This window comes from Tachypleus tridentatus, chromosome 13, assembly GCF_004210375.1.
Source record: "Tachypleus tridentatus isolate NWPU-2018 chromosome 13, ASM421037v1, whole genome shotgun sequence".
Lineage (NCBI taxonomy): Eukaryota > Metazoa > Arthropoda > Merostomata > Xiphosura > Limulidae > Tachypleus > Tachypleus tridentatus.
Genome location: NC_134837.1, coordinates 152,202,113 through 152,215,274, shown reverse-complemented (window position 1 = coordinate 152,215,274; position 13,162 = coordinate 152,202,113). Strand labels below are relative to the sequence as shown.

The window sequence follows — 13,162 nt, the reverse complement described above, 5'->3', positions numbered from 1 at the left end:
TTCTATCTTCCGTGTACGTGTCCCTTCATCCCCCTTTTCTAGTCTTGTATCCTGTGATTTCATTTTAGACAGGCACATAAAATTATAGTTCACTGGGTCCAATAAATTTCTCTTTATTACGAAGATGTTTTTATTGAGGTACAGTATCACTAAGGAGCACACCAGCACTCACTATCGCTGATGGCCGCGGCTAATTAAAAAGTATGCTGACAAAGAAAGAAGAAACGTGCTTTGTTAATATTAACTGATTGAGAAATCATTAACCCTGTGACAGGAAAAATAGCGGAAGGCTGTGAGTCATCATTTTTATACCTATGATGTCAGCAGTTTATTGATTGGGTTAGTGTACCACTTTATCAGCAGGCGATCAGCGAAACCGGATGTAGTAACGCTTACTGTTCTTGTGCACGTCTATAGAAAGGGTTATGTGGCTATAGTATGAAAAGATGTATGGTAATTATATATATATATGTGTGTGTATATGTGTTTATGTATAGTATTAAAACATGTTTCACATTATTGTAGTGACTCGAAGTACACTGTTTGAGTAATTATTTAACCGTGTGATGCAGAATTTTAAGTTTCTGTACAAATCTCTTCTAACACGAATACACTTTTACTTCTCGAAAGGCCCTCCTGTGACACAGCGGTACGTTTGCGGACTTATACTACTAGAAATCGGGTTTCATACTCGTGGTGAGAAGAGCACAGATAGCCCTTTGTGTAACTTTGCTCTTAGAAACAACAAAACCAAACTTCTCGACAGAAGGCAAAGTCTAATATTTTGAAGTGTTGGTTTCATAAAAACTATTTAATTTGTGGATCATCGGAAGTGATAATTATATTGTTGGTTTTATGACTTATACTTCCAGTAGCCTTAAAAACACAGCATGTGCGTCAAAGGATTAAAGATTATAAAGTCATCAAACAAGTTAATAAAACTTTCCCGCTTTCTGTTGCATTCTGCCCTGCATGGCCACGTGATTACAGCACTCGACTCGTAATCTGAGGATCCGCAGGTTCTAATCTCCGTCACACCGAACATCCTCGCCCTTTCAGCCGTGGACGCGATATAATGTTACGGTAAATCCCACTATTCGTTGGTAAACGAGTAGCCAATAGTAGGCGGTGGTGATGACGACTAGCTGCCTTTCCTCTAGTCTTACACTGCAAAGTTAGGGACGGCTAGCGCAGATAACCCTCGAGTAGCTTTGCGCGAAATTCAAAACAAACAAAACTGGCACACAAATTTGGCACACACGCGATTGCGGGTAATCTTAAGAAAATAGTCATTGAGTCCTGTTTCATATTTTATGCGCATAATATTACAAAGAGCTAACTGTGCTTAGTTTATTTTGTTTGTTATCAAACAAAATTAATTGCAAGTATCTAATTTATTTCCTAAAATTCAAAAATCAAGTGTCTCATTATGAGTTCACAGAATTAACATTTATTCATCAAGACTGTTTACGTTTATTCTTCTAGCTTTACCACTGTTAAGTAGTTTATATCAATATTTATTGTCACAGTAGTAGGAACTATAGCATCATAATAACAATAAACTTCGGATGAAATAAACAGATTACAATAATGTGTAAGAGTTGGCTTCATTATGGGGACAGAGTTGTAAACTTGTATGTTAAAATATTAGTTTACCCGATTTCCTACTCGACGTTTATATTTTATCCATCATGAAGCTGTTATTCGCTTATCAAAGCTGTCTTTCATTTAGGGCTCTGAAACTATTATAAGCTTTTTTGTTTATTTGTTGATTTATTCAGACTGTTAATGTTTCAGCGTGCAAACTCCAGTTGTAACTCAAAATCAGAAAGCAGTACTTCATATTGAAGATTTCATTGGAAACGGAAAGACAACAACAACAACAAAACATTCAGTCAGTGTGAAACTCACTTGTGGATACTTTCTGGGGATCATATCCATCATGCTTCCCTTCTTTCACATTCAACCCGATTAAATTAAATTGCGTGAATTCCTCCCCGGATAGCTTTATCCAAGTGACAATATTATTGAGTCTTACTTCTTGTGCCTAAGCATTAAGATGCGTTGTATTGCATCGTTAGGAATTTACGATTGCCATAACTCATGGAGCGAATTCTGGATTAGTTTAAAATTTTAAAATAGTATGAAATTGTCTATAACTTAACACGAAACGTTTTCCTAATAAATCTCTTTCAAATCTAATCCATGATTTCCACTTCGAACATAGCACAGAAGAAACTAACTCATTAAGTCCCCAACTGCGAACGCTTTTAATAAAATCAGTTTCAAATTTATTGACAGTTAAATCCATCTATTCAGTCAAATAAGAGAAGCTGAACAGTTGGCGATGCTACTGACTGTCTACTTATCAGTATATTGTTTATATAAATGTTACTTTAGATAATACACTGTCTACTTATCAGTTCTTTAGTGTTGTTAGTTTAAAATTAAAGAGTGGCTAAGCACAAATAAGCCAATGCGCAAAAACTCCGAAAAAAAACCCCAACAACAAACAAAAACAAAATAAAATGTTTCATGGTTTTAGATCAATCCAAGCTGTTAATTGCTTAGCCTATGCAATAAATCTTTTTCTTCGTGGATTTTAACTGTGTATTTTCCATCACAGGATTTTTATAACAGGAAAACCAAACCCGCTAGGATATAATACATGTATGTTCAAATGCTAACAACTAGCTTGACATATGACTACAAAGTGCCATAAATGCAAAGCATATAAATTACTTTTCACTGTAGCTCTCTACATCTTTCATTAAAAAATTCTTCACATATTAAGGTCGTGGATAGGAAAATATAAACTGGCCTATTTTTATCGATGTAGCTAATCCTTCCCATCGAAAAGGATAGCCTGTGAATCCACGACAAAAATTGTCCATCTTGAATAATTTAAATATTATAAAGCTGCCACTATGGGCACTATACAAATATGTTTATCGTAACCTCCAGACAATCCATTCTAGTAACAAGGTATAAATACAAGATATGAGGTGTAATAAGATCTTCAAAGTACTACCAGGTGGCACTAACGCAGAATGTTATCAAGTATTAGAAAACGGACGTGCGTTATTGCTTTATTAATGTGATGAGGACTTGGTGGTGTTATAAAGTTACGATCAATCTATTTTTCGTTGGAAAAAGAGAGGATCACTCTGTCACTTCTAAATTATGGATAACTAGTTCAGTTAGCCATCTAGAGTAATGTTGCGCGAAATTCAACAAACAAACAAGAGATGTTCTCAGTTTATTAGTTTGTTTTAGAGCAAAATCATATTAGGCTACTTGCTGTATCTACTACAGGGAATCGAACCTCGGATTTTAGCATTGTAAGTCCATAAACTTACGGTGTCTCTCCAGAATTAAGTTCAATAAATGTACAATATACATCGGTCTGCGTGATCTACTGTGAAGAGTCAATAACATTAAAACTAGTTGTTCGAAGCTTGTCGATAGCTACACATAAAATTCGGCAATTTCAGAGTATAGAGTGAAATTAGATACATGTGAAGTTTACGCACATGTGTGTGAACATCCGAGATAGAGGAATCTGCCCCTCTCATCATTAGATCGTGATTGTTAGTGTTTTATTCATATATAAACTTTATTATTTAATTCATTTAATGTGGAATTAAATTAATTATTTTATAGACAACTACCTTTTTTACATGGTAAAACTATTAACAATACTTATAGTATTGCCCTATGTACTTTTACTATTTATACTACTAGAAACATGATTTCAATACTCGTGGTGGGCAAAGCACAGATAGCCCTTTGCGTAGCTTTATGCATAACAACCATATCAGTGCATAGTTATGGAATATGATGGCATATTAACTCTAAGAAATAAGACAAAATATTGAAATGTACACTGAGTAAAATGTAAGAATCTGATAACAGAAACTGCCAGTATTTTTACGATAATAACTAATTCTATTTTTATAAAAAAAAATTTATGGTTTAGATCAACCCAAGCCTTTCACCGTAGTTTTTGTTGACTAAGGCAGAACGTTATTAAATATTAGAGAAGGACGTTGACAGTTACACATAAAATGAACTATATTTGTCATCAAATATCAGAAAACGGACAATGTTATTGGTTTGTAACCGTAATACTCAGATTACACAAGATTGCCATACGTCGGTCTAAGGGAAGCTAAAACACAATATTGAGAAAAAAAAGTTGCAATCTGAAAATACTGCCTCCCAGTGACACAGCGGCATGTCTGCGGGCTCACAATGCTAAAACCGGGTTTCGGTACTTGTGGTGGGCAGAGCACAGATAGCCCATTGTGTAGCTTTGTGCTTAATTCCAAATTATCAATCAATCAGAAAATATAAGATTCAATAGAATACAGCTACAATATCAACTTGATTATGAAAACGGGCCGAAAATAAGCACATTAGTGTCTTCTAACGACTGAACTAGCACTTCAGCAGCACAGCAGTATGTCTGCGCACTTAAATCCTAGAAAGCAGGTTTCGATACCTGTAGTGGGTAGAACTCAAATAACCCTTTGTGTAGCTTTGCGCTCAACTTCATACGGCTAAATTAATATACAGATTTTATAAATTTTGAATTCTGTTTATCACGTGATAACACGGCTGTTGTATTTTAAATAGTTTTCCAGTTTACTAATCAAGATGTTCAGACATAAAAGTAGTAGAATACAGATTAAGTTTAATATAAATAACTATTGAAAATTTAATTTTTATTATTCAGAAAGTGGCGAACATAAAATGTTATTTGTATCTTGTTTTATTTATACCGAAAAACCAAAACAAACTTGAATGAACATCAAACCTCGTTCATCTCCTCTAACACCACTGTGTCAGGTAAAGTGATTCTTTAGAAGTGTAAATGGAACTAAACTCTAATTAAGGTTGAACAGGATTCTGTATTCAGTTACTAGAACAAACAAAAGTTGTCAGTTTTATCTCCTTGCACTTTCTTCTTTGCTTGACAAGAACATTCAGAAGGTTGTGTGGTTACACTGTAAACCCTAAGACAGATGTCAAGCATGGCGGCTGGCCTTTTCTTAATTTTGGTGAGTAGTGTGTACAAATTGTAAATCAATATAAACACTATATTCCTATGTACATTGCATTTTTTATTTTACTACTTTGACACCATCCACAAGGACATTTTACCTTTTTTGTTTTCTTTTCTGAACTGTTGCGAATCCCTTCTTGACTCTGACGGGTAACATGTACTAGGTGGAAACCAATATCAGAAAACTGTATGCTTACATTTTTTTCTATTGTTTGTTTCTTAGTAACTTCTAGTTTTAGTCCATTTCTCTGGAGATCATTTCGATCAGGACACACAGTTGTTACTTTACATGTTGAGAGGTTTGTAAATTCCCCTAAAGAAAATGCTGAGGTTTGAGTAATGGAATGTTAGATAGTATGTTTTTATGTAATTATCTTCTCTATACTTTATCCTCGTTAAAACTTTTGGAAACTAGGACGATAAAGGTTAAGTAATTCTTGCGCCATCATACTTATTACATTTCGAATTTAAGTAGTATTTAAGTGCTTAGGAGAGATGGCCACTTAAAAAGGCAAACTATAAATTATTCTGGGTGAGTTAAAAGTGTTAAAAAGAGACCATAAATAAAAATATAACGAACAAATTTGATGCGATAAAAATTACATCTAGTTTGGACCTTTGGAGAGAAACATTAGTGAAGAGTAAATCACCTTTTTCTCAGTATAAAGTAGAGTCGGTCATCATTTCCTTTCGTTCATTCTGGTTTTAAAGAAAACTGTTTTTCTTTGTCCCTCGGTAAGTCAGTTAAAATACTAAAATATGTGGTTGGATTTCCCACGGTGGGCAGAGTGCAGGTTGTCCATTATATAGCTTTGCACTAAAATAAACACAATAGTTTATATATTTTGTTAAAAAGCGTGTTCAAACCATGATATTGAAGCTGAACAGACTTAGTATAAAATATATTGTCACTATAATTATCATGAAGAATAGGCTTAACAACTTAGTGATATCCATTGAAGCTGTTAAAACACTTTTGAAGATGCCGTCTATCGGAATGTTTATTTTTCTTTTAAGTATCATACGTTATCTACTGAATTATTAAATGAAATAAAAAAAGATGCGATGCGTTTTAAAAATCCAAATACCAATACATTACTGACGTTTAGAATAGTCAAGCATTGATGCACAGATTTTGTTTCATTTTGCTTGAAAAACCAACGATGCCAATTACAAAAGGCCAAGATAATTTTTTTTTTCAGTATATGATTGATTAACCAGTGTCTTCAACATTTTTATAATATTAGTAACACATTATTGTAGGTAATAAAACGACCTAAAGAAACATTCGTCCGTTGATACTTGCTTGGAAAAATCATCTAATGATTGACACCGTCGATTCATCCACTTTTGTATAATAAAAACATATTATCTATTGTGTCACGTATTAACTTTTCAGTGCGAAATATCAACTACACTTCTGGAACTATTCAGTTATTAGTTACTTAATTATCAACAAGTCGTTTAGCTATGTGAAATTGAACAATTTATTCATTTTTAACCTTGAGATCTGCAAGAGATTTAATTAAAACTTAAATCACATAAAAGCAACACATGTACTTTTCATATAATTATGAGAAGTGTAGTCATAAATACTGTATATATTTCAAAACTACACATTTTTCTATAGGAGAAAATAATAGTAAATTTGATTTATAATATATGCTTGAGAGAAAGATAAAATGTTTAATTACTGATCCAGTCGAACTGGAACCTTGTTAGGGATACAGTTACTAAATTAGTAAAGTTTGACAAGTATTTGATAAATATCCTTTAGTTATAGTAATTGGAAGTTTGTTTTGTTTGTTTTTGGAATTTCGCGCAAAGCCATTCGAGGGCTATCTGTGCTAGCCGTCCCTAATTTAGCAGTGTAAGACTAGAGGGAAGGCAGCTAGTCATCACCACCCACCGCCAATTCTTGGGCTACTCTTTTACCAACGAATAGTGGGATTGACCGTAAAATTATAACGCCCTCACGACTGGGAGGGCGAGCATGTTCAAACCCGCGACCCTCGGATTACGAGTCGAACGCCTTAACACGCTTGGCCACGCCGGACCGTAACTGGAAGTAATGTACATAATTTGGATTACACGTTTAATATAAATAAAGGTCCACTTATAAGCGTGACTGAAGAAAACTATTTTTGACATAGCAGTAGATAAGTCACTCACATCATCATTGCGTCAGAGCTCTGTTATTCATAAAGTTAACATAATTTTAATTTCTATTTACAGCTATATAGACCAACAGTTAAAAGAGATAACTATTTCTTCATACAAATAACTAATTAAGTCTCACTTGGAATATTTTGTAGAATTTTGCTCTTCCAACGTAAGAAAGGATGTACTTACTGGAAAAGGTTGAGAGGAAAGTTATTAAGATGATTCCAGATATGCAAGGGTTATCTTATGGGGATAGGCAAATATATCTATTTTTTGCAGAGGAAATGAAGTGTAAGAGCCAGACTTATAAAAGTTTACAATATTTACCGGCTGATCGATAAAATGTATTTGCATTATGTTCTGAAGTTAGTAGGATGAAAGGATAAAACTACGCTTTGGTAAAGACAAGGTAGCTTCCAGTGAAGCAGTTTTGTTTTGTTTTTGTTTTTTTTCTAACAGGGTGACTGGTTTGTGTAGTGAGTTTCCATGGGTTGTATTGGAGACTGACACTTTACAAGTGTTTAAAAGAGAAATCTGAAAATTAAAGAGTTGGTTTAAATTGAATAACGAAATATATTCTTATTGTCTGTATACTATGTTGTAATGAGCTTATAACTATTGTTTGTAGTGTTTAGAATTACATCATAATATACTGTATGTAGTTATTTCTTAACATATATCGTAATTAAAACTGTATATATACTTATATTTCTTTTTTACAGAAACTTTCCTGAAGATGGTCAAGTGGGCAGAGAACAATACCAAAGCGCTCTTTGCCCAAATATATCACCACATTGAGCCTGAGGTACAACTTGCTTGGACTAAACTGTATTCTAATTTAACAGACTTCCTCAGAGGAAGAGACATTGATATTGAAGCCCAGGTGGCTGAGTTTTTCATTTCTCTCTTTCCATATGTTTACCGACATGGCATTAATCCTAATCTTCAAGTTTTCGAGGAGAAGTTTGTCACTTGTTTACGACGAGTTCAGTTGAATATAAAACCATTCGGTGAAACACCAAAAAACCTTGCCTTTCAGCTTTCCAGATCGTTTCAAGATGCCAGGACACTATTGCAAGCTTTGAACCTTGGAGTAGAAGTCATTAATAGCACTGACCACAAGGAGTTTGGGATGGAATGTACTAAAGCTTTGGTTAAGTTGACTTACTGTGCTCATTGTCAAAGATTGGAGTCATCGAAACCATGCAGCGGGTACTGTATTAACGTAGCACGTGGCTGCCTTGCACATGTTGCTGAACTAGACCATCCCTGGAGTGATTTTATAACTGGTCTGGAACTTCTGATATCTGGAATGGTAGATGACCACAACATCGAGAAGGTACTCAGTACGATGGATACCAAAATAACTGAAAGTCTAATGTACGCAATGGAACATGGTCCACAACTCACTGCACAGGTAAGAAGATGTAGTCAGTTCTTTAATATATATGTAACAGTCTACTGAAAATTATGCCTTGTCTTTTAATTACAAGAGTTTTCACCTTAGGCCCATATTTTCATGTAATAACTTATACCAAATGAACATTGTAAATAAATATACTGCACACACTAACTAGCCTTCAATTCCTGATGTTAAAATATGAGCAAACGAGAATACAGATGTCTTCATGCAACAGTATACAAGTTTTATCTTTCACTATGTTGTGCTATATTTCTATATAAAAATACAGTGATGTATACATATATATATATATATACACACACATGTGTTTATAACTTGTTGTTGGGTAAGGAGAGGGTGCACAATACTAAACACAAAGAAACGACAACGATAATTCTAGCTGATTCTATCTTTTCTTCTTCTACGAAAACAAAATTAAACAAAACAGTTAATATCAAATCATCTGATGGCAATATCCCAACGACTCCGGGCCCGGTATATAGAGAACAATATCTTTTCATCAGCTCCCCAACTAAGAATGATAAAATCCCGGGTTCTATTTCCTACGGTGGAAACAGAAAATAGACCACTGTGGCTTTGCTCTAAACCCAATGTTTTCGTAATTTTTACAAGTGGCGCAAATATTTACAGCTTTTTAAAAACATATTCATATCTATTAAGAACAAAATGTGTTACGATCATATAATGATAATTTTGATGTGTTTTTTTTTTGTGGCCCGGCATGGCAAAACGTGTTCAGGCGTTCGACTCGTAATCCGAGGGTCGCAGATCGAATCTCTGTCGTACCAAAACATGCTCGCCCCTTTCAGCCGTGGGGGCGTTATAATGTGACGGTCACTCTCACTATTCGTTGGTAAAAGAGTAGCCTAAGGGTTGGCGGTGGGTGGAGATGACTAGTTTCCTTCCCTCTACACTGCTAAATTAAGGACGGCTAGCGTAGATAGCTCTCGAGTAGCTTTGCGCGAAATTCAAACAAACGTGTTTTTGTTTTACCTAACCGAATGATATTTGATATTTTTGTTTTATTTATGCATCTGCTTAAGGATCTAGTTTTCATACTTTATACTTTAAACATTTTATCAAGTAGTTTTAGTATTAAATCGTGGATGTAGCAAGAAGCTACCCAGCCACAAAATATAACTGCGCTTAGTCGTTCCTAATTTTAAACCAACAAACTAAAGAGCAGAAAACTAGTTAACAGCACCCACCGTCAACTCTTTAAACTACTCCTGTCTGATCAAAATAATTTTTGAAATAAACATCTATTAAGGTAAGTAGTTTGTGATTTTTAAGAATTTCGGTTGGGGTTGAGAGAGGTGAAAAAGCGGTCGACTTTTGTTCAGTCTCTAAAAAGTTATAAGTTGATTACAACACTCTAAATCAGGGGTTTCCAAATTGTTTAGACCTACTGGAGCTTCACATCAGAAAGAAAAATCATTCTGGAACCTCAATAAAAAATACAATAAAAACAGAAACAATCGGTCACTAGCGCCAGATGAAGTTTATTTAAGCTTTTAGTATATAAATTTATTAAAAATATCAATGTTTAAAGAAAATTTCTACTTCTACTTCTTCAAAAATTTCTGCTTGCAAAATGTATAACAGTAAAAGTACAGTGTACGTATTTATTTATTAGTGGCTCGGATGGGCTTGCTTTTATTCACAAAGTAGTTCAATATTTGGAGTTGTGGTTGCTACCTCTAAGTGTAAATCATCTTCAATGTTTAGGCTGTTTCTAAATTTGGTCTCTGTAGCTGTATACAGTGAAAATGTGTGCTCACAAAGATATGTTGTTGGAAAACGCATCAACATTTTTAAAGCTCTGTTACTTATTTCAGGGTATTCCATGGCCATTTGAATCCAACATTGTGTAATTTCTTTCTACTGAAATTTTGTTTTATGGTGTAATCAGTTGAAATTTCTATAAGTTGTTCTTTCTCTTTCATTCGTAAGTATAAAACCACTGAGATTTTCTAAGCAGTCAAGTTATTCCATAAGTATACATTCACCCTAAAGTCTTAGCTTACGTTGAAGCGCTTCCATTTTACTCTGAGCTTTGAAGTACGTTATCCTGGTACCCTGTGTTGTAGCATTCACTTCATTCAGACAGGCAAATACGTCCAAAACGTAAGCCAGTTTCTGTATCCAGCATTTATCCCTTAATTTGTATGAAAGTTCAAAATGACATTCAGATAAAAATAAACCTATCTCCTCACGCAGTTCGTAAAACCGGGCAAGCACTTGTCCCCGAGAAAGCCATCGGATTCCAGTATGACGCAGCTAATTTTTATACAAACTTCCCATATCCTCAGAGATTAAAGTGAATATCCTCGCATTGAGTGGTTTTGCTTTTTTAAAATTAACTATTTTTATGACATCACTCAATACCTCTTGTAAGTCTTCTGGCATTTGCTTCATTGCAAGTACATGACGATGAAGACAACAATGGATACTCTCGATGTCAGGGTTTTTCCTTTTTATGCGTGCCATGCGCCTGAACTTTTTCCAATTATAGCTGCAGCTCCATCAATGCAAATACTTGAACAAAGCTGCCATTGGATCTCATGTTCTTCCATAAATAAATCGGCCAATTTAAGTATTTCTTCGCCCGTTGTTTAAGAAGGAAAAGGTTTACAAATTAGCATGTCTTCTTCAAAACTAGCTTCATGAATATAGCGAACAAACACAAGCAACATTGCATACTCTGCGACATCTGTTGATTCATCCATGTGAAGCGAAAAGTTGGACTTGCTTTTACTAGCTTTATAAACTCCGTTAAGTAATTTGCTGACATATTCTTGATTGTTCGAGAAACTGAGTTGTCAGAAAGGGGCACAGAGATAATGATTTTTTAGAAATTTCTCATCAGTCGTGCGCTTTACCAAATCTTTTGCGCATGGTTTTATCAAATCTTCTGCAACTGTATGAGCTTTACCTGCTTTTGCAATACAGTATCTAACACGATATGAAGCAATAAGAGAACCTTTGTTAACATGATGGAAAAACGAACGAAATGTAGCTTTCCTTAAATTTAATTGCAAACACTTTCTTTTGAAATACTCGGAAGTTGGATTTTTAAATTGGGAATGTATGGTTTCTAGATGCCGTTTTAACTTTCCTGGATGCAAACTACTGTTACTCAACACTGTTCTATATTCAACACACATCCCATTAGGTCCATCTTCATTACCTGTCCATGTAAAACTGTATTCAATAAAACTTTCATCATACTCTCTCTTTTTTTTTTGTTTCGGTACTTCTTGCATCATCCTGAGTTGAAGTGCTTGTACACGACGATAACGCCGATGAATTCGTATTAGGCCTAGGCCTAGGAAGATTTTTACTCGTATCAGATCTATGACTGATATTCAGCCATTTATTCATTACAAGGGTTACAACTAATTATTAATTTTTCTTGAAACGTATTGGTATATTTTTGGCACTTCAAAAGTATTTTTCCGAACACAAAATAATTTCTTAATGAAAACTCTTTCAAGCACTTGAGTTTTATTATCATACAATGACATGCTGACTTAAGATCAATGTTGCCATAACGAAGTCAGAAATAAAGATTTATGGGGAAAAGGCCAGGCCGCAAGAATAATATGATTTTCTAAAGGAAAAGGGTAACCTATTATTTTTACTTTTTTGTTGTTTTGTAACATAAATTTTTAAGCCAAATAACAAAATATTAAGCCAGATCTGGCATGTGTCTAATCTCGAAAGAAATGAAACAAAATGAAACATGACGTAATAGGGCTCATTGGTACCAAGTTTGTCTAATTAAACTGCAACGAATCTAATCTAACCTAACAATTACCAATTATACTTGTCATAAATATAATTATACTTCATACAAACATACTTTGAAATTGAAACAATTGATACTGCATCTAACTGCATCACAATGTTTCAACTTTGGACAAGTTTCAGCTATGACGTCATGTTTCGTTTCAATTGAGATTTAGCCACTAATCCAGATCTGCCTTTTAAGAAACAGCTGGCATCATTACCTAGGATTGACTAATGTTTCATACAAAAATTACTAGGCTGTCTTGCATCTCCAATGACGCATGCGATCTTGAGATGGTGCCATATCTACAAGCAACCAGTGATGCCGCTGTCGAAGTTAATTGAGATTGTATTAACACTTTCACCGCGAGAACTTCCTCTAAGCTAAATAAAATCGTCTTGCGTTATTAAAAGGCCCAATACGCGATAAACGTGTTATATTAAAGATATATTTTATTTTTGTGTACAGCGCATTCTGATTCAATTTTATAGTTTTAAGAAAAAATATTAACGTTCTAAAATTTCTTCTCGAAGCCCAAGGGCTCCGCGGAGCATAGTTTGAAAACCAATGCTCTAAGTAATTAGAAAATTATTGGAGTGAGTGGCCACCTTTCTAACTTCATCCAATATGGAGACTACAATATCTTGTATGGTAATGAAACGCTATAAACTGATATCCGTGAAAGAGGTGTAAGGTAGAAAAGAAAGGGACTTGT

General features: G+C 34.4%; 1 protein-coding gene across 3 annotated transcripts in view; it reads left to right on the top strand.

The window, feature by feature from the left end:
• LOC143240922 (glypican-5-like) overlaps nucleotides 1-13,162 on the top strand; it is a 72,259-nt gene that overhangs the window by 22,637 nt on the left and 36,460 nt on the right. For all 3 annotated transcript variants that reach the window (XM_076484175.1, XM_076484174.1, XM_076484173.1), the window contains exon 3: nucleotides 7,954-8,648. In XM_076484175.1, the coding sequence (XP_076340290.1) occupies nucleotides 7,954-8,648 (695 nt within the window). The remainder of the gene's footprint in view (nucleotides 1-7,953; nucleotides 8,649-13,162) is intronic.